Source organism: Thunnus maccoyii, chromosome 14 (genome assembly GCF_910596095.1).
Source record: "Thunnus maccoyii chromosome 14, fThuMac1.1, whole genome shotgun sequence".
Lineage (NCBI taxonomy): Eukaryota > Metazoa > Chordata > Actinopteri > Scombriformes > Scombridae > Thunnus > Thunnus maccoyii.
In genome coordinates, this window is record NC_056546.1 from 7,161,006 (window position 1) to 7,184,011 (window position 23,006).

At 41.1% G+C, this 23,006-nt stretch overlaps 1 protein-coding gene across 2 annotated transcripts in view; it reads left to right on the plus strand.

Moving 5' to 3' along the window:
• The first annotated feature begins 221 nt into the window (after positions 1–221).
• Positions 222–23,006, plus strand: part of ehbp1 (EH domain binding protein 1) — a 155,598-nt gene continuing 132,813 nt past the window's right edge. For both annotated transcript variants that reach the window (XM_042433041.1, XM_042433049.1), the window contains exons 1-2: positions 222–581; positions 1,175–1,647. In XM_042433041.1, the coding sequence (XP_042288975.1) occupies positions 1,544–1,647 (104 nt within the window). In that variant the 5' untranslated portion in view covers positions 222–581; positions 1,175–1,543. The remainder of the gene's footprint in view (positions 582–1,174; positions 1,648–23,006) is intronic.

Below are 23,006 nucleotides of genomic sequence, written 5' to 3' on the forward strand. Positions count from 1 at the left end.
TAAAAGAGATAATTTTGTTGGCTAGACAAAGAAAAGGGTGACAGTGCCTCAAATCCGTCCATTTGGAAGAAAACTGGATTTATGATTAATCGAATTAATATAGACCTATTATAAAACAGCCGACATCTGATTCTGATTTCGATTAGCTAGATGTAGTTTAATTACCTGTTTTACTTTGAATATCCCGGAAGTGAATCTTTGTAAATATCGGTTACCTTTACCCAAGTGAGCGGTCTAACTATCAGTAACTATCGGACTACTTTGTCGTGGGAATACCTGTCGGGGGGCGGGTTGAACACTTTTGTTTAACTTAAAGTTTGAGGACAAGCTCAAATAAATGGTATTTGTGTAATTGTCTTCAGTGTTGAAGCTCTCGCCTCACCTGTGGAGCAAATGTGTCAACTGACTGGCGAGCAACGGTTTCCGCTCGTGCCGTGTTATGATGGCTAGCAGGCTAGCTAGCTGTACGGCTGGTGCTGCTGCAAAAAGAAGGCGATAATTAGCTAGCAAGCGGGCGACAGTTCGCTATCTCCTAACCGATAAGGCCTCTTAACGGATAACGCGTTGGAGATCACACTGAGGTGAGTGTCATACGGGGTACTGTTAACCTAGTTTCACATGTTAACTCGTTAGCATAGCGGCTGAATCATTCGGGTTAGCGGAGCGCAACGGCTCGGACTATTGCCTGGATTCAGAGACATTCCGCTAAATATATTCCATGTTTACAAAATGTTTATTTGAGTCTTTGTTTCGGCTGACGCCTCTCGGTGCAGTTCTTTTAGACTAGAAGAGTAACACGGCTTGTTTTAGTGTAATGTCAGTGCTTCCCTGTCACTGTTACAGAACATTAAATTCATATTTTATCATCAAACATCCCAAGTTAGCTTGCCACACCAGTAAATAGCCCCCCGGCACGCCGTGCTGGCAGCAGAAGTGCTGGTGTCCTCCACATTCTTACACATTAGCAAAGTGTAGATAAACTGTGTTGTTCTCACAGCTGCAGTGCTACAGCCGACGATAACGGTAAAGCTATCACACGGACAAAGCATCCCTGTATCGGGACGTTTTGTGGAGTTACTTATCGTTGTAAACCAGCGAGGATACTCCGGAATACCGGGGCTTTACAGTCTGGCTGTTGCTGTACTGACGGTATCTTTTTTTCTTTCTTTTGCAGGAAGATCATCAGATAAAGATATGATATTTTTACCCAGTGGATTACTCATCATGCCCTTTTGAAATTCTGGAGTGATTTTCTTGATAACATCATGCGCGCCGTCAAATCAGACCTCGACCACTGCTGCAGAGATTTTGTGTCCTTACATTTGGATTTATCGGGCAGTTTTTAAAGAGCAGCAGCCACGACTGGATGTGCAGTCTTATCTTTTATTTCAGTGTGCTTCCAGTAAAATATTAGCTATGTGTTTACGCGGGTTGGATATGCCCAGATACATATAAACATTAGCGTGACTTAGTGCGAAGGAAGCCCAAAGAAGGAAGCCCAGGGCGGGATAGGCACACAGAAACTACCCGTTCCCAAAGAAACATGGCTTCGGTGTGGAAGAGACTGCAACGTGTGGGGAAGCATGCCTCCAAATTCCAGTTCGTGGCTTCCTATCAGGAACTGATGGTGGAATGCACTAAGAAATGGTGAGTTTTTTGGGGACTTGCAGGCAACCACAGTGCTGTCATTTAAGCCCCATGAAAACTGTGTGTCTCTGTCTATGCTGGAATGCAGGGCTCGTTCCTGGTGGCCATAATTCACACACAGAGGCACACAGACTCACACACACACACACACACACTCTCACACACACTCCCTCCTTGGTGTGCAGGCATGTCTGCATGCTGGGAGGGGCCCGGATGCCTTGTAAAATTGCTATGGTCTTTTTCTTGTGCACCAATGTTGAATTTGTTTGGTTTAAGTCTTGAGTAAAGAGGTTGGCAGGCAGACAGATTTCCCTTCAACCTGACGGGCTGGGTTCAAGCTGCCCTCCTCCTGAAATGTCCTTGTGCAAACCACTAAACATCTACCAGCTCCATGGATGCTGGTGGGAATCTGATATTGCCCTCTGACCTCTTTGTAGGAGGGAAATTATGAGATTATTATTATTATATTACGGGATAGAGTGGGAGAAATCTTGTCAGCTCTCTTGTAGCAATTACATGTTGGATGTAGGAATTTTCTTTGTTTTCATTATCTCAAATTGTTTGTGTGTCAATACTATTTGCGAAACATCCGCTTCTTCTCATTCCAAAGTAATAACAACACTTGAAAGTATTTATTTTTTTGACACTAATACAATGACCTAGACTTACAAGTTAAACGTAAAAAGCCAGTGCCATCTCATTCCCTCCACCTTTTCTGGTAAGATGTGATAGTGTTAGAAATAATGACCGCAAATGTCCACAAACTGACATAATCTATAATGAGAAAATACCCTTTGATATTATATGGATTGGATTTTGCCTTAGTGTTGCAGCTTTTCCTACAGCTCGAGCCTCTATGTATAGAAGTACAACCCAGATATGTTTCTGCATTGAAGAATGAATGATATACATTGCAGGGAGGGAGGTGGAGGAGCTATCAGGTGTGTTTTCACAGGTGAAGATAAAGTGGAGAAATGAGTGGATATATATATATGCGACACTACAGCTTGCGGGTAATGAGTGAAAAGCGGGGACTTGTAAAGCAAGGATGTAGCCTGCAGACATGGATTCTCAAGCGGTTTGCTGTAGGCGTGACTAACACAGCCCCACACAGCTTCGACCTGGGACAGATGTTAACGTGTTGGAGAATGGAATGAGAAAAATGTACATCTCTTCCCAGAGCAAAGGGTGGGTGGGCTCAGCTCATAGTCAGTGGTACGCTTTGTTTTGCAATCTGAGCTGGGTTCTTTTATGTTGTTCAATCCAATATGTGTGTGTGTGTGTGTGTATGTATATGCATTTGTAGTTGCTTAACCCAGTTCTTATCTGTAGTTGTTTGGAATAACAGTGATTTATAAAGGCATAAAATCTAAATTTATCAACCTTTGAAGATACAAAGCGCTCAGATTTTCCTCAGATACTACTTGGCTGCAGACTACTGCATGTTTAAAGTGTGTTATTATGTCAGGGGTACATTATGCACATTTTATGTTGCCATTAGTGAGTCACCAGCCAGTGTATGACGCTACCACTCATCTTAAATGTCAGCTTTCTCGTATAGAATATGATTTAAAAACCATCTGTGAGGAATGTCTGCCTTTACGTCCAGTGTGTTGGCTATGAGTGTTTCCTCGGGGTCTCTGCAGGTTTTTGATTGAATGTTCTTGCGTGTGTGTGTGTGTGTGTATGGTTGCATGCCTGGCTAGAAGTGTGTGAGAAAGCGTTGGCGCACGGTTTCTGCCTTCCTTGGACTTCATCAGTACGGTATGTTATTGTTGCAGTGGAAACTTTCCATCTACGCAGACTGGAAACAGTCCCCAGAGCTCAAATGGATCTCCTGAAACCTTCAAAAGTGAATTTTGAAAACCCACAGCCCTTTCATTTCTGGAATCAATAACAGGAAGAAAGGCTGAACACTTATTTTGTGTGAGTGATCTCTCATGTATGTGTGCCCATACATGCTTTTTCAATGTACATTGTGTAAATTGTAAACACTCATTTTACACTCCTGTCTGGCACTGAGAGGCTCAGTAGAAAAACCTTTAGAGTTGATAATTTAGGAGAACACTTCAAGCAACCAGTAGGTAAGAAGTTCAAAGGTTCACGTGTGATTCTCATGCCTTAAGTGTGATCAGTCGCTTGACTCCACTTATCATGTGGATGTGGGGTGAGCTTGCATGAGCATTTTCATCCAGCCAGAATAAATGTTTTGGTGTTTGAATCCTCTGTAATTAGTCAGGTAATGTGGCCTCTCCCTGACTTTCTCTGTAGGGAACTTCACTCCACACGGGACCTTCTTCAATTACATTTTCACATCTTTAGTTAAGATGAGTTCTGTCTTCTAGATGGAAAGGCCCCTGATGCACCAGGTCAACAGTTGATTGGCCACTATTGGTCAGTTGTTTAATGCCTATTGCAGTTGTTGTTAGTTTTGGTGACTGGTAGTGTTGGCACTAGTGGGCCTTAATGCGTGGCTGTTCAGCTAAATGAACATGTTAAATTAGTGACAGAGGCCGTGTGTGAAAAACAGCTCTTCACCTGTTCAACCTTGCAGGTCAGTGACTTCACCAGTTTAGAGAGGTTTAAGTTTACTTTACCCCCTCAACATTTTCCTCCTCTACAAGCCAAACATCTTTCTACTTTGGGTAGTTTGCACAACATTAATATTTTCATCCTTGAGACAGAGGAGGAGCCTTGGATTGGAGAGTGACCTGTAATGTTTTATATTTGTAAAATAATGTTTGGTCTTTATCTGTGGCCTAGTTGCCCCAGTGTGGAGCAGAGGGAGTCAGCATTCCACTCACATAGCCACATAGACGCCAGAATCAATTCAGACTAACCATTAAAACATTAATGAGTTCAGTATTTGTGTTTGCCAGTGAAATGAAGCACCATTCACAGTGTTGCAGCACTGCCCCTTTGTAACTTGATACTGAACATCTTTGATAAAAAAATGAACAATATTCTCTGTTGCCTATCATCTGTAGCAGGTTATTATGATAATTCAGGTCAGGGTTGTAAATCATCTAATCTAATCAGAGCTGATCTACTTGGCAGATGATGAGAAGAAAAAATGAAACTTATAATTTGACCTCTATATAAATTGATAAACTGAGATATCTATTTATTTATTAACTAAGTGTATAACCTGTTGACTTCCTGGTGTTTCCTGGTGATTTAGATGCTCGCCTCACATGTTTCTGTGATAGCTGCTAATCTGTAATTCTGCTAATCTTATAACATCACTGTTTGGCTGCCTCACTGTTAGATTAGCTCAGTGACTTCTTCACCGGATGACTGCACTGCTTATGTCAACTGGCTGCCTGTGTGGCTGACTGGTTGACTAACTACTCCCTAATTACCATTAGTGGGGCAATCATTATCCAATAAGACATTTCCATTTTAGAAACACAGTGGATAGAGAGCTCGATGAGAGGAAAGTTCAGTGTCAACACTAACTACCACTTGACAGGGTAATAAAGTACTTTTTATACCAATGTATGGAAAGAACAAGTGACAGCAAAGTATTAAATAATTAGAAGTCACAATATGAATGTGTAAAATCATTTAGGTAGGTGCAATTATATGAAATGTATCACGATGAATCCCAATGTTGGGAGAATTAGGTGAACAATTATCCTGCTTGTGAATATATAAAGTAGATCTATATACTAAATCTGCTTTAGCGTTAACATTGGGGAGTGGACTAGTTGGAAAATCCATCTATCCAGTAAGCTTTATTACTGCTGTCCAGGCTCAGAAAAACACACATCATTTTTTATTAGGACTTAAGCAAATATTATTCCGACATATTGGTGTGGTGGAGCAGTGCAAGGTCCGCCTGCCTTAATTGTTTAATATCTCCGTCCTTCCAGTGTTGCAAGCACTTCTCTACAGATCAGACAATTCAGTGTTGCCCTCATTCATATCTGTGTTTTAGCGTTATAGTCCCCTTGTCGCATGTGATTTGATTAGTCTGCCTGTGGAAAAGTCTGTGGTACATTCACGTGCTGGTAGAAAAGTCCAACTTTTCAGTCAGCTGCTAAACAGCAGCTTTTAAAATGCAAGAACCCGTGAAGACAAAATATCTGAAACCTGCTCCAAATACTATATTCCACTTTATTAAAAGTCTAAACTTTCCTGCCTCTCTCTCCCATGAGGTATATGCAACACACTTGTGTCAAACCTTTCTCTTCCTCGTTTGCTTATTGCTCGTCTTTTGGGTTAGTTTTTATGTTAACATAGCAGTACTTTAACTGAGTCCAATTCTGATTTATAGATCGTATCTCCTGTGCAACAAGTCATCATCAGAGAAGATTGTGTCCTGTATGAAACGTTATCTGTTCTCTGCTGGTTTCCGTTTGTGTCAGTTGTTGCGACCTCAAATCATTTTCATACTCTAGCATAAGCACGTATTTGGTCATTACTGTGCATTGCATTGCTATATTATGTTGTACTGTGTTTACATCAACATCTGCTGGAGTCTGATCCGAAAGGTTTCAGATCAAACTCCTCACAAAGCTCTTGTGTCAGCTCAAGTAACGGAGTGAATTTTGCCACTACCACCACATTTCCTACCTCTGTCACGTGGCCGGTCTGAGCTATCTTGTATTAACTGAGCACAGAAAATATTTAAGTCTCTGAATCTGGCAGATGCTGCTGAGGAGGGAAAGACATTTTTTTTTTTTTTTTTACTGCTGAGTCAGCAGGCAATGGCCACGTCTTTATGAAGGCGTTGGAACTAAACTGCTACGTCTGTTTGTGATTATAGACAGGCACATACATACATATATTCATGCCTCTCTCTCACTATAATACTTTCCTTCTTGGAAAAAAATGCACTGATGGCTCTTTCTGGGCTCTTTTTGTTGGAAGTTTTTTTTTCAAAGACTTGATAAGAACTCAGCTTGGCTCAGCTGATCAAAAACAATAAGTGGCTTACTGTGGCTGTATGTATTGCAGCTATGCTAATATCTACAGTTAACCAGTTACAAAGTATACATGCAGCCTTATTGGTCAGAGTATTGATGGTTTAGGTGGAGAGTCATTCAATTTGAAAGTTAAGTGAACAAGAGATCCTGCTTCTCAGAATGGATCTGCAACTAAAAGTGACTTTCTTTATTGATTCATTGCTTAATTGCGTTAAAGTTAGGGGTGGGCGATATAACCCTAAAATAATATCATGATATTTAAGGGTATTTCTGTATATTTCTGTGTACTCTGGCGGTATTTTTGGCTCGTGTTGTACTCAACCGGGTGCTTCTGCTTTAGGTGGTAAAATAAGTTTGTTGTGTTAAAGTCTTCTTGCATATTACCATGGTTTGTCGCACATCTGATCTTTTCTAACCAAATCACTTCCACACTGCTGAAGTCGTTCCCCTTTTTGCAACGAACTCTTCCACCGTGGAGCCAGTAGCAATTTTACTTTTGCTTTCAGCCATGCTTGTTGTTGCTGTGCAAGTTGGAATATTATTATCACATATGATTTTCCTTTTATCATATTAAAAATTATACTGATATTATTGTGAACAATATGATACGGCACACCCTTAGTTCACTGTGATTTACTCCTGCATGTTGCTCTTGCCTCATTGGCAGGTGTTTATATCTTGATATTTGGAAAATCAAGATTTTGAAGAATTGTTGGTTCAACTCCTCTGATACTTGGAGGAGTGCAGTAAGCGAGACACACTTTTCTGTCCCTCAGCTACTAGCAAGACGGGTGCAATCCGGACAATGAAAGACAACTCGGCGTGAACTTCAGCATGAATGTAACCCTCTCTCACTCTGTTAGTATTCCCCTGAGGCTGGTGCTTTAGAGGAAGAATGTGTTTTTAGTCAACCTGTCTGGCAAAATATAGCTTGAAAACATCGTGAAAAGCCCGGAGTGTCATTGGCGCTGATAGACGTGCTGACACGCGTGCCGAGGATATGAGAGTGATACACTGGAAGCAACACAGAGGCGCTATTGATTACATGGTAATTCTATCTGGCTACATGCAAGCGTGGCTAATCAGGACTGCTTCCCTCACAGCCACATGACAAGACAAGGGAGGTTGAGGAGTTCTGGGGGAGAAGTTTTCATATCAATCACGGACTGTTGCGAAACTCGGAAGGCGTGCACATACACGCACGCAGACACACAGCATCAGTTATTTCATAGTGATTTAGGAGAGAGGCTCTGGACACACACACACACACACACACACACACAAGCAACTCACAGCCTCAAGCAGATTTGCACTTCTCTGTCGAGGTGTCCGTGGTGCTGCAGTGAATCCCTGCGCTGTGAAAATTCATTTATAGTTTATTATTTAATGTGTGGATTTTCATAGCGCAGGTGTAACACTTGATAAATGTGTTGTAGATTATTAGCCGGAGTTGTGTACTGTTATTATATACCCAAAACAATCATGTTTTGATTCAATTAGTGATAGAAAGTGATGATGTGAGCTTTCCAGTGACACAGGAGAGGGCTGAGGTTGCAAGATCCACAAATACAAATTTGTGTAGCTACTGAAAAGATGATTTCTGAGCTGTGTAATCATTGTATACTTAAAGATTGTAGCTACAGTCACAGTGAGGACTGCACTGGAAGAAAAACAACAAACTGCATTAGCTTGAAAGGTCAATCCTTGAAGGGTTTGATTGCCACAACTGCCAAGAGTTGTGCATTAACCAGCATGATCCCATGTTGAGCCTTCATGTGTCCTTGAGCTAAACACTGCTCGCTCATTGTATTATCACTCTAAATAGAAGCTTTGCTAAATGCCAAAAGTGGAAAAAAAATGTGTAAATGAATGTCAAATCTCCTTAAAATGATCCTTCACTCCAAGCATTATGCTTTCAGTTGACAAATGGCTCACTGTTTGAGTGAAAGTGACCAGCGTGTGTCAGGCTGTGACATGTTGTCTTCTGTGAAGCATGTGTGCATTGTGGCAAGCGTCCATCATGTCTCTGCCAGAGGAACATCTTCCTGCCGACTCGTCTGACGTGGCTGTCCATTATATTCAAATTCGAAGGCCATGACACATTCCTGAGTATAGGTTTGGCACGAGGAGACGGCTCCACTGCCAGATGATAGTTTGCTGCATTTCTTTCTGTTGTAAATTGTGGAAGAAACCAACAAATCTGGGTTGTCATTGACATACCGTTTAGGCCTTGAGGTTCCTCTGGGTTTAATCATTGCATTGCTCTTATCTGGTTTCTTTTTTTTAAAATGTATAGTCTGATTAACACTTCAGTCACTCATTTATTCTTGTTTATGTGCCTTAGGTTAAATCTTTTGGAAAATTTGAACTGAGCTGATGCCAGTAAGATGCCAAAACCAGAGTGAACACTAAGTGTTTTCATAGTTGACTTGAGTTCTAATTTGCGTGCTTGCTTATCACTTCCTTAATTATAACACGTGCTGATGATTTAACTCATTTTGTCCTCTCAGTCCAGCCTGCAGCTCTTCTCCTCCTCCTCCTCGGATTCTGTAATTGTTTTCTTGCACCAAGCCCGCTACTGGGGTGGCTCTGACACCATCATTAATGCTCCTCTATCTTTTTTCTTCTGTTTATTTCTCTCATCCCTCTTATCTCCTCTTCCTCTCCCTCTCTCCCTTTGTTTCCTCATCTCCTGATAATTTGATCTCTCCTCTCTTTCCCTCCCCTCTCATCCCTTCTTTCTCTTTTCTCTTTCCGGAAATGTTACTTTGACTGCTTTGCAGTGGAATCCAGCCAAGTGTAGTTGTTCTGCGCTGCAATTATGGACACAAACGGGCACTTCCACACCCCCTCCCACACAAACACCAAGAGATATGAAACACTGCAGGGTTGTGAAGCAGTCAATGGGGTGTTAAATGTGATGAAAACTCTGCTGGTGTGTCTGCCTCTGCTGCTGTCAGGCAAGAAGCACACATGGCCCCAGAGACTGCTCATCATTTATCAGCCTGCAGAGCTTTGCTGCAGCATCTGCAGGCTGATAAATGTGTACTATATGTGTATCAGGGTGGCAAAGAAAAACACCACAAGTCCCAAGTGTACTGGTGTCTAAGGCTGGGTGATAAAATGATCTTGATACGGGATCGTAATAAAAGTTATGTCGATTGTGATGATAAACTTCAGACATTTTTAACGCTATGGATAGATCTAACAGCCTGTCACACAGCAGAAATAAACATGACAACAGCCAGTCAGTCTGCAGTTTTTGGCTTGCACGTCAAAGCACACGCCCATTTCCTACTGCAGAGCATTGTTTGAGCTACCGGTGAAGAAAGTGGAAGTGAAGGAAAAATATGAGTGTAACCGGAGGGCAAGAAAGCGATATGATGATACCGGAGCACCCTCAGATTAGCCTCTATGTCAGAGTGCGTCCCCGGCTAAACAGTGAACCCAGGCTGGCAAAGAGGGACAAACTCCGCTGCATCTGCCGACGAGGCTACACTAGTGTTGACATTATCAGGGCTACAGCTGGAGGGCCCGTCGCATCTAAAGTAACCCTAGCTGAAAAAAGCTGCTTTAACTCAAGGACACATTCTAGCACTCTGCATGCCAGCAAAGTCCTGTTCCTTCTTGTACCAGCCTTCTAGACTTTAAAAAAGTCAGGAGCTCCTGGTTCGTCACTCTGTGGTAGTGGTGGTGGTAATTTGTAGCCATATCCCCTCTTTACCTCAGTTACTCTTTGGTCTAATGGTCAAATCACACAACCTACTATAAATGCCCCCAGTGCCCCCTTAAGTTCAGGTTAGCTGATGCTGCTGAGGAACCTGAAACGGAAAGAGAAACGAACAGGATGAAGAGAGCAGTTTGATGTGCCTTCAACCATGACCACTTACCATGATCGTCGCCTTAAGAAACTGATGTTGCTGTCCTCACCAGGGCTTCTTGTTTCTCTGCTGCTGGTGCTTTTAGCGCATGATGGTTGTGATTCCTACTTTGCCAGCCTCTCCCTGTGGCTTTTGGCAAGCTGGTGTAGTAACAGTAGTTGTTGAGGGGAGGAGGGATTTTGATTACCCCACTTCACCTCCCCCTACAGAAAGTCGGCTCCCTATTATTCCCTTATTTATTTTGGAGATGCTCCCAAACACATGATCTCCGATTCTTACTGTGTCTGATCTCTCCCTGGGGCTTTCACTGTGCTATCTGGTTGAGCGGCACTGAGCTGTATGTTTTACTACGGCTTGTACCCATTTTACTGTCCTCTGTGTCATTGTGTTTCTAATCCCTCTTTTCCTCTATTCTCCATATTTTATATTTTTACGTTAATTCAGTCAGAGATGTTTTGTTGAGCAAGCATCTAGACTCATTCATCATCCGTGTTTCATAGCGAGTTCATGAACCTTCACTCTGTTGTATTTGACTGCCAAAGTTTGCATTAGAGTTTCACTTATGATTATCTGCTTTGTTTCTTTCTCATGAGGGTTAGACAGTGGAAAGACTTAATGAGTTTGCTTTGAGCTTGCCTGCTCAGAGCCTCAGAGGCTTTCTCAGTCATACAGTTAATGTTAAGATTGAACTCTCCCACCATTGCAGAAACCTAGTAGAAGTGATAAGGGAGGAGTGAAAGAGCACTTGGAGATGAGCCAGTAAATTAAAGTAACAAGACTAGAAGATGCACACTATTCCCAATGTGTGTACACTTCTCTTGTAGCATCTAACACACGGACTTGAGTTATTTTTGTTGCAAACTGCAGACAGTACCCATCAGTTGCATTGGATATCTTTTGTACTGAACTTTTGGCAATTTTCTGTTTCCAGCGACTCCCAAAATCTTGTAGAAAGTTTTCGCCTTCACCCATGAGCCAGTCCTGTCAGCAAAGAAGCATTTCATTCTCTTCTCTTGGCTGTCAGTCATCACCACTTAAAGGCCTCTCTTTTTGACAGTTCCCTCTTCTCTGCTCCCTGTATGCTTTCTCAGGAGATAAGATTGAAATAACTCTCACCTGACCTCCTTCCTTTCATCCATCCAACCTACCTGCTTTATCGCTAGTAACTTGCTCTCACCTTGTCTCTCCCCTCAGTCATGGAGGAGCCGTAATTGGCCACACTTGACCCCCAGTCAGCCTGTCTCTGCAGCTTCAAGTGTCTCCATGCTACTATCCTTTTCAAGCAAAATTTTTTTTTTTGCATTTCTCAAAAATAACATACAGCTAACTTGAAACAAACCATGCTGCCTGCTGAATATAAAATGCAGCTGCTTCAAAAAGAGTCTTCACGCTTGATGTCTCCAGGCCCTCGCTGGGAATGATGAAGTCTGCTAACGTCTGGAAAAAGATTGTTTGGTCCCATTTCACGCCCCACCTTTTGTAGTTGTGTATCACTTGTCAGATCAGATACAGTATTGATGTTAACAATAGTCTTCATCAAAGTAGTGATGTGACACAGCTGAATCCAGCTGGGCAATGGGACTGGTGAAATGTGTTAAGCAGCAGTCATAATCGTCAATCTTGCCATAAAGCTTGTAGGAACAATAAAGATAGACACATGGTCAGAGGAAACGGCCACCTGATCTCCCCAAATCACTAGCCAAAAGGTCAAAGTCCTCTTACATAGTAACACAAGGTAAAGTTTTCTTCCTTAAAAATGTCACACTGACCGTGGCAGTGATTCAATCATTCACCCGCTGGTTACAGTTGTCCTTTGTAACCCTTTCCTACACTACGTTCACTTCATAAAGTAGCTATTTATCTCATTTTGCTGGTCTAGTTGACCGTTTTAACCGTTGAAAATGAAAGGCTGAAAATGTTCACTCCAAGTATGAAATTAGAATCTCACGTATGCACACATGCTCACACACCTCATACATTAATCCTAATGTTAGTGTTTAATCCAATTACAGACAGTAGCCCTGCCACACAAGTGGCCAAACATTTATATACACGCGCACACGTACGTAAACGGGCACAATTAAACAAGCTGATTAGCGAGGTGCTTTAGATTTCAGTCCAGACACTCCAGACACTCCAGTAATGCTTTAGTGCTCTCAGCGTTAACTCTGTGTCATTGACCCAGCTCTTGGTTGCCGCACACTTGACTGACTGTTGTATAATTGGAGGTCAAGTGATGCAGTTTGGACCAGAAGAACACAGTGACACGCACTTTAATTTTATTGTCACTCTTAATATTTGCAAATACACCCAGATCCCGATATCTCAAAAACAAAATGTCAGATGTTGCTGCACCCAGTACGTATCTGATGAGTTTGTTGAGTTAAAAGCTGGCTGTTTCGGTGTATGAGATCCAACTGGGTGTTTTTGTCCTTCTCGAAGACCAGTGGGATCATGTTGTTGTTTACAATGGGTTCGAACAGTGACAAAAGAGTATTAAAATGCCGTCTCAAACCACTCCCGCAGCATAATCCTCTTCTTCTTTATGCTCAGTGCACTCCTTGTTTCAACATAATAAGGCTGAAGACAAAGCCTCCACCACAGTCTTGAAGCTTCACTGACTAGGAATATTAATATTCAATCTTGAATAATATTTGAAGCGATAACACAGAGACAAAATAGATGAGATCTTATCTGGCGAGATGGATAGTAACCTCCAGAGCCTCATAAAAAAAGCTAATCTTAAACAGCTCAAAGTATCAAAATCTGAAGCTGAAAAGTATTAACACAGATGCAAATTTATTGAGTTTTTCTCGGTAGAAAAATGATAAAATGAGAGAAAGCATACGATAACAAAGGAAATTAAGCATTTATGTGAAAGAGGGCATTTAAATCACACAGGTAGTGGATGGTCAGTGAGTAAATGCTTTTCACCTTCCTGATCACACTGCCTGAACTGCATCATACAGACCTTCCTGTAAATTTAAAATGTTGCTTTGCCTTGTCGTGTGTGCGTTTATGCGGCCAGTATGTGTGTTTAGCTTATCAGGCAGTCTGGAGTGTGACACTGACACAGATTGTGTTTGCGCTGCTACATCTGTCTTGATAGCAACGGCCACAGTTTGACTGATAGCGTAGCAAATTGAGAATTACCCCTCGTCTCAGTTTCTCTTTCTCCCTCTTTATTCTTCCTTTTATCTTTCTTTTATTCTTCTCTTCACATTCTCATCCATCCCTATATTGCTGTCTATTCTGCATCAGAATTTGCCAAGTAGGTTAGGTATAAAGCAGATTTTTTTTTTTTTAGCTAAGCTTTTCCTGATGAGGCTGTCATGTTTTTGAGTAAATAGTACTTTGAAAGCATTTTAACTGCCACTGTGTCTATTTTTTTTTTTCATTTTGACTGCATCTTGGGCACCGAGTGGTTATGGTTGTGGTCGTTCTTCACAGAATTTCCCAGAGATTAGTTGTCAAAGAGTATGAGTTGTGATGGGGTTTTTTTTTTTGCTGATGAAGATTGAACTTCTGTGGGTGGTGCTCTTTTTATGTGTATTTTAGAGTCCCATCATCCTAAACAGCTCTATAAATAGCTCTCTCTTTATATATATATATATATGTATATTTATACACAAGCGAGTCTTGCAAGGATTCTTGATGGGGGAAAAAACACTGTGGAGAAATGACAGAACAATTTGGAACAACATCTTGGAAAGACATAACAAGCATACCAAACCTAAACAAGGTAGTGGAAGTTACCTGACACCACTTATCTCAGATCTTTCGCCCATACAAGGAAAAAGAAAATATCTCTTAACAATTCTTAGTGGTGGAACCTCGGGCGAGCCAAGTTAAGGAGGGATCCCCAGCAGGAGAGCTGAGTGTACAGTATGTGCCAGTTTTCATAGCTTTTATACTCTGGATATAAGTTCAGTCACTATTGTTTTGTGTCAGATAATGACAGAGAGGAACAAAACAGGCACTCTTGTGTACAGATAGGGATTATTACATCACTGCAGTATAAAGACAGTATTACTCATGGTATAGTATTAAAGTAGGGACGCAGGATGAGTAATGCAAGTATATCAGGATACATTACATTGGCTATTTGTATCACCTCATATAGTTCAGCAGCTTATATTCTACTGCAGTTGTCCGTCCCATATCATACTACAAGACAATAACCTTTCATGCAGTGATGCAGTCTGGTTTTAGCCCGAGAGATTACTGAGAGAGTGTCTGTTTTATTATGCATCACACACAACACTGTAGTCTGTGATGTTTCATCTTTCACAACTGTTGTATTACAGCACAACAAATCTACATTTTCTTCTCTCCTAATGTCTGTGATAGACAGGCAGACATGGAGTCTGTCTGCAGACGTCAAAGCTCTTCCTCCTCTGAGTAATGTCAGCATCTAGTTGAAATGATACAGTATCCTCTTTCAGTCGCCTGCCTCCAACCACACACATACCTCTCATGCCTCCTCCATCCTCTCTTTCACTGACTGTCTTCCTAATTCATTCACCTCATTGTGATCAATGTTTATAACTCCTGTCTGTCTCTTCCTCTTAAGCAGTTTTCTCATGTGAACTCCAGACAGCGTCTGGAGAATCAGGTCCAGACATTGTCCAGAGTTACCTTTCACACATGTAGCAGGAGATTGTCCATGTCAGACGCCTTCTCACCTACTGGAAATACTCCTTTGGTTTCGCTGTGGAAATCACATTTACAGCACATCGAAGATGGTGGCCGAGGCTATCAACTCATCCATAAAGATGACTGTTTTGCGTTGATATCAATACCACATGTATTCAAACAGCAATATAAAGGCAAGCAGAAAAGAATACGAAGCAGCTACACTGCAGCGCCAATCGCATCATAGAAACGTCATCAACATGCTCACTCACTCGCTGTATATCTCCGGACAAATGACTGCTCTATTCACTCATGGGCTCATGGGCACAAAATTAGACCTGTAAACATTATTTGATGTGTAAAATTGGTGGAGTTCTCCTTTAAGCATAGAAAGTCGAAAGGTGGTGGTGTCAACTTGCATGTTGGAGAAATACTAGCATGACTTGTATCGTCATGACATCCACACAGTGTCCAAAATTAACATTTTGACTCACCTGCCAAGGGGACTATATTATATTTTTAACTGGACAAAATGACAAATTGCCTTTTTGTGTCACACATACATTTGTTTCAGTACATTTCATTGAGATAATAAGGTAATATGTTGAATACAAACTTAAAGAAGAGACCAGAGCGAAATTTCCATAAAATAACCCAATAAACCCGTATTATCAAAGTTAGTACAGTCCAATATTTTATTTATATATGTATATATATATATATATATATATATATCAGTGTGATACACAGTGTTGTATAAAGAGTTTTCATAATGCCAAGATGAGCAACATCTGCTGATCTACACTTTCATTTTGCCATTTTGTATGGTTACAAAAAAACTCAAAATACAAGACAGTTTTGTATATCAGGGAAGTTAGCTAACAAAAGCAAACATCTACAGGGATCAATAGAAGTCCATCGCATGTCTACACTGTATAGGGACAAACATGAGTAATTTCCACCAAGTCATCATAGCGGATATTTTATTACATGACTATTTTGGTACAAACATTTACCCACCAGTGCGGCGGATAGCCTTCCAAGATTTACTCACCAAACAGAAAATCTACCCTCATTTGGCGCTTGGCAGGTGTTAATTTTGGATCCTGCTTCCATATACATTGCAATTACTGGGAGCTGTGCTGTTACACTCTGTACTGGAACCTAATTCCACCAGCTTAGCTGTGTGGTCATTGAAGTGAATTGAATTGAATTGTATAAATATTTAGTTTCACAGCTTTCCCTCTTGGAATTTGAACATTGCCAAAGTCGCTATTGTGTGTTTTTAAAAAAATAGGATGCTTTGTCTGTGCTTATCACTCAACTATGTTTTCTTGCTATACCACTGACCTAAACTGAGACCTACCCTGCTGTGTGTCTGGGTTTGTTACACGCTACATATGCAGTTGTTGTGTGTACATGTAATGATGGTCTTGGGGCCATCACTTCAAATGTGAAGTGGTTCCTTCCTCCTACATACAGGAAAGATAGAGCAGCTGCAACATCCTGACGCACCCTCCACTTCCCAGCCTTCAGTGTTTTACCACAAGCATATTTAAGCTGCCAGATTTTTTGATGAACAAATCCTTGACTTTGTTTTTGTTTCAGAATATTATGGCCTGCCAAATTATCAAGAAATGAATCCTGCATACTCATTTCTAAAGTATCAAAACATGCAATATCCAAAGAGATGACAGAGAAAACTGATGGACTTGAAGTGGAAATCTTGAAATGCATTCAACTTGCATGTGACTAGAATTTTAAATTGTCAAAACATTGGTTTTTGGCTGGACCGGCCCTAAACTGCAGCTGTCCGTGAGTGAGTGAGCGATGAAGTTACACCATTGGTCGGCCGCCCAGTGTTGGTGTTTCCCCATTGGCTGTTGCGCTTTCAAAATCAAAAATCGAAAGACAGCAGTGCGATGCAGAGTGTGTTTTCTGCTCTGAGCTTTGACACTCTCAGCTCTGGTTTTAAATGTAGTGAAGTTGGTTAAATTCCTGTTTAAACAGACACGTACCAGCGTCTCTACCGTCTCCTCCTTTACCGTCCGGTGTGGTCGACTCTTCGGCTGTTAGCAGCAGGAGAGATGCTCCGCGGTGCGTTTGGATTTTATAACGGAACCCAAACCAGGACGCAAGCTTTTTATTTCTATGACGTTTTCACATCACAAACGATGAACAACAGCATTAAAACACAAGTAAAACATGAGTCTCATGTAGCTGTTATATCAGTTTAGTGTGGGGCCGCTGCTCTGCAGGTGCATTTGATTTGACTGTAACTGCAGTAAACAGGCAGAGATAATCCTCCTGAATTTGCACCCAAAATGCTGTCAAAACTCTCATTTACAATTTCCACTGCAGCCTCCATGATCATCGACCGGAAAAGAGGCAGAAAAAAAGCCACATAGAGGAATGAGGGAGAGTGCAGAGCTAAAGCACCCCAAATAACCATCACTCTCACAAAACACTCGATGCAGAGTGAAAAACGAGAGACATCCGCAAAGTGAAACAGACGAAAGAGCAGGAGGAGTTAACAGATAGGCAATTAGGAATAGGAATGGTTATATAGGAATAGTTATAATTAGAATTAAAATAAGTTCTCTTTCAAATCAAACATCCCAAGATATGAGTGGAAAGTATTATTCCTGCGACTGCATTTATAACCTTTTTTTTGACTCAAATGTAGCTGAACCATGTCATGTGATGCTACTTCAGTACACTTTAACAACATATATTACTGGGACCACTACAGAAAATTGCAGATGAACATTTAATATCCAGGAATTCACATTTTAAACACCACAACTGACTAGTCCTGTAACAAACTGGCCACAATTTCACACATTGACTGTACATGGTTCAGCCAGATACTGACCTAGTCTTGTTAGAAAGAGGAATTTCTCCTGTAGCTTCACTAACCCTGTTAAATGAAGCGTGGGGTTATCAATAAGGCAATTAAACTCAAAACAACATGCAGTATTAAAGACAAAAATGCCAATTAAAAACATCTGCCTGCCTGGTAAAAAAGTCTGGTAATGTAGCTGTTAGTTGGTGTTTGTGAAGATAAAACCTGTAACTGCAGGCTGATGGGTTCTTACAACAGATGGTGTGCTGTATTTCCTGTCGTGATGCTAAAGTGCCCTTTAGGAAAACATCGAATACCTACATGCTTACTAATCGTGGGTTTTGTCTGGATGAGAGCTGCAGCCTTTAATGTAAATGTAGGAGGGTTTATCTGTGTTTTGTGTCAATCTCGGGGGGCTCTCATCTCAGTCCCTGCTGAGACTGCTGACCCACTTCCACTCCTATCTGCCCCATCTCTCCAGCCCACACACACACACACACTGAATCATTGTTCGTCTCTTTTTCTTCGTCTTAGAATCCTGCGTTTTATATTTTGATCTTTATTTTTTATTTTTATCATATCTGAGTTGTAGAACAAAGACGATTAATTGTTGCAGCTTTAGACAGCATAATGCAAAGGTAATCAGAGTATACATGATGTCTGCTAAATGTAAGAGGAGCTCACTCTCACTAGTGGCAGGAAAAGAAAGTTTCTTAAATCTCAACACAAAATCTACAAAGTTTTTTTCAGTTAGTGTAAAGTGACTACAGGTGACTCACTATCAACTGATCTTGGTCCAAGACTGTAGGGTTCATTACAACAGATGTTATTTTTCCTTTTTCCCAGAGAAAATCCAGTAATTCTATCCTCTGGGCCCCTAAAAAATCTGCAAGAAAACTATGAAGCTCCCCACCCCCAACACACACCCACACACCTTACATGTGGGAAAGTGGTCTCAGACTTTTGGACCCCACTGTAAATACAAAAATCACCTGTCAGCAATGTGGACTATGGAGAATGGAAAGATTGAGTTGTGGTTCAGAGTTTTTAGTTCATTTTTTGAATTTTTTTGAAGGGGGAGTGTTCAAGCTTCAAGTGTTAAGTTGCTCTTGAAATCATACTCAAAAATACTGAAATATAGAAATAGTTTGTTTGTTCTACTTCCTATAAAACCCATCCTTTAAAATGTTGTGAAACAGTCTGAGCCTCTCAGGGTACTCCATCATCAGTACAAACCAGATCATTATAAAGAAACACATATTTATTGCCATCATGTAGCCAATTCTTAACCAAACCAAACCTCAAATCTAGTGTAAACCGAAAGCCTTAATGTTAAAATAGCTTTTAGTGTTAGTGAGGGCTGCTGAACACACAGTTGAAATGTCTGTCTTCAGGGCTTTCTGTTGCCGCCTTTGACATGTTTGTTTCTTCTGTTTCTGACATTCCTCTCTGATGGCTCATTGATTCCTGTTACACACACACAGAAGGAACATGCTGGCCTTAGGATGAAGCTGAACACGAGGGAGGACGAGACCGAAAGTGCGCAGAAGTCAGTTAGCCCGGAGACAAATGGTTTCAATATTTCTCATAGCACAGAGAGTACTGTACAAAGGGAAGAAAACAGAGGGTAATATTTTGTGCGTGTGCATGCTCTCTCTGATTTGGCCTGTGTTGTTGGACAATAGATTCTCTATGTGGGGCCTCTCCTCAAGGCTGAAATTGTTGCTTGTCATTCTCTCTCTCGCCTCCTCTTTACTTCTCTCTATCTTTTCTCTCCTATCTTCCTGCTTTTCCTCTCTCTAGTGTCATACAGTCAGCCATTCTTTCCCTAGAACGGCTGCTTGGCTGTTGTTCTTCAAGAGTCTTTGACTTAAGGGCCCATGCACACATAAACCTAGTGTTAACCTTGTGGTACTTAACGATAGAGTTCATGCACATAAACCACAAATAACTATATTGGGGATACAGTTAAGAACTCATTAATGTGGGAATATTTCCACAGATATACGTAAAGAGGAGTTCAACATCACCTCCCACTGTTTGACATCCAAATGCTACGTAATCAGGTGACTTCACCTTCACCTAAAATCTGTATAGTCTGATTTATTTGGATTGATTGGTTGGAATTGTGGCCAATATTTATTTTTTGTGAATTTATTGAATTTTCACAGTAACAATACAAGGAGAGAATAAAAGGTGGAACATTTTTGACAAAGTTCCCTTAAATGTGAAGGGGGAAAATTACCTCAAATATATATCATTGGCATTTCTGTAAATGTCCAATGTACACTCCTATTTCAATATATCTTTGATAAGATAATATTTGCCTGGACAATTTATCTGTTGGACTCTGACTAAGCCTGACAAACAGAATAGAATTGAGTGGTTTTAATTGATCCCTGTAGGGCAATTTGCTTTCTTACTTTTCCTCCATTGTGAGGTCAGAGGTCAGACTCAGCCCTGGAGCTGGAGTGTATTGCTCAAGACCACGGGGTGGATTCTTGGAAGTGAATGAATGAATATTATAGAGAGCTGAAACACACACACACTGTATTTGATTTGAATTGGTTACGTCATGCCCGACCCCCCTAACAAGGTCAGTGTTGGACCGATACTGATCCAGTACATCCGATCGGTGCATCCCTACTAAAATATTACTATTAAAGATTAAAAGTCACTATTTAGTGGTGCTTTTGATATAAAAATTGCAATGATAGATTGCAATGCATTGTCTTTACACACACACACACACACACACAAACACACACACACACACACTAAAGCACCTGAAGTGACAGACAAGCAGGTCCAAACTTGCCAGCTAACTGCTTTGGCTGTGTTTTGGATGATTTTTCATTTTGACTATAAAGAGTAAAATATGGCCCCAATTTGTCATGTTGTTCCTTTCACATCAAGGCAAAGTAGCAAGTCAGATGTGATTTATGAAGCAGTTGCTTATAGGTTTATCTCAATGATCTTTTAGAGTGTGCTTTATAGAGAGAGGTTTAAAGATTTTTGAAAGTGTGTGTGTCAAAGTCCGACCACATTAGAAGGCAAAAGTGTTTAAATGCGGAATGAAAAGCTCAAGGTCATCGTAGAGAGGAGCAGGATGTCATATTGTTTAAATGTGGGGATCATGGTGCACATTTTCAGACAGTGTCTCCTGGAAGGCATTTATAGTATAGCACATGGTTGTTCATGTGAAAAGGGACAGAAATAGTCGTTCAACCTCACCTCTGTACTGTACAGTTGGTTAAATGTGAATGTTGGATTGTCGGTTTCAAAAAGCTACCGAAACTGTCGGACACACCCTCCCCCAGTTCAGACATCAGAAAGGTGTGTGGGGAGGATTTTTCCACAGTTGAAGACTGTTTCACCAAATTTGCAACAAGCTGCGACTTGCAACACCAGATAATTTCCTCGCGCATTCATTTTGACACTTTTAACAAACCTCAAGAAAACACCATAATTGCGATCCATGAATCTTGCAAATTTATCTGCAATTTGCGAGTGACAACCATTGTGAAACGGGGCACTGGCACCATTTGCAACCTGCGTGTAAACAGTGGTTCGAAAATCACTTTTAGGAAACTGGCCCCAGTTTGATCATCCAGCAAGCACTTCTGATGAATTATATTGGCACCTTAATGCTCTGTAAGAACAACATTGCCCCCCTGTGTGTCCTAATATTTACAGCTGATGAGTTACTTTCTCGCTTAATCACAGTGGATACGCTGATGTAGCAGCAGAGCGGACCATAACTGCTCTACACTATTTGCACTGTTGCACTCAATTCACCTTCAGGCTATATAGTGTGCAAAACAATTCACTGTGGCTTAAATATTTATGTAACTTTTAAGAGACGCATGCCCTTTTTGTATCCATCATCGACTCTGTTTGACACATATACGACAGTCGTGACCAGATTGATGAGTGCTGTTAATCTGTCTCAGCACCCAGGGCACAAATTAGCACAAGTCACCAGCCAAATGCTGGTAAAATATACAACTGGCTGGTAAATTTGCTTCATTCACCAGCCAAAAAAACAACAGTAGTCTATTGAGTGGCTGGTAAAATTACAACATTCACTAGCTATTTGACTGGTGGTTAAAAAAAGTAAATTTTGTGCCCCGTCAGCACGTCACTTCTCCCAGCACTCACCTCACTTTCATACAAAATTTCAACAGTCTTTATTACATATATGTGTTGTCTGTAACTTGTTTTCTGATAGACTGAATATTTGATTTGTATTCTGGAGTTCAGGTTACTCTTGTCTACTCCTGTCAGTTGTCGGTGCAGCGTGATTCTGACCTGGAACTGGGTTGAGTTATATGAGTTGTGTGTGTCCATGGTGCAGTCCACAGAGACAAAGCCAGGGCTTAGTTGTGTCTCATGATTTATTCATACAAGGAGTGGCTGTTCAGGTGTGTGTGAGTGTTTTCTGTTCTGTGTGTGTGTGTGTGCGCATGCAGTAGTAGGCTTATCAGGGTCTTAAATCTTCAGGCATTAAGATGCAAGCTCTGATCAGTCGGACAGACAGTCTTAAAAGTGGCCTTTGGAGTTTTCTTGTCGACAAAGTAAAGTTTATATGTTATATGTTTATATTCATTTTTACTCACCAAAAATAATTGTGTGTATTCAGGGTCTGAAATTAACACCCACTAAGAACCAAATGCGGGTAGACTTTCCGTTTTGCGAGTAAATCTCAGAAGGCCACCCACCACACTAGCGGGAAAATGTTTGTAACAAAATAGTCATATAATAAAATATGATAGCTTGGAGGAATTACTTGTGTTTGTCTCTATACAGTGTCGACATGCGCACCATATGTGTTTTTTATGTACGTCTAAACAGTGCTGCAAAACTGTAGGAGCGCTCGAGACGCTCTGACGTGAAGGAGCTCCAGCCACAGACCGCCTCAAACGCTCCTAGTTGTTCGGCACTGTTTACCGTACAGGACATCAGCTACTAGACATTGCAGCTCTCCGCTAAACTGTCACTTGCCGCCGGTCTACTGCTAGCTACTGTTAATTAAATAGCTAATATGTGGCAACATTTACAAGGAGT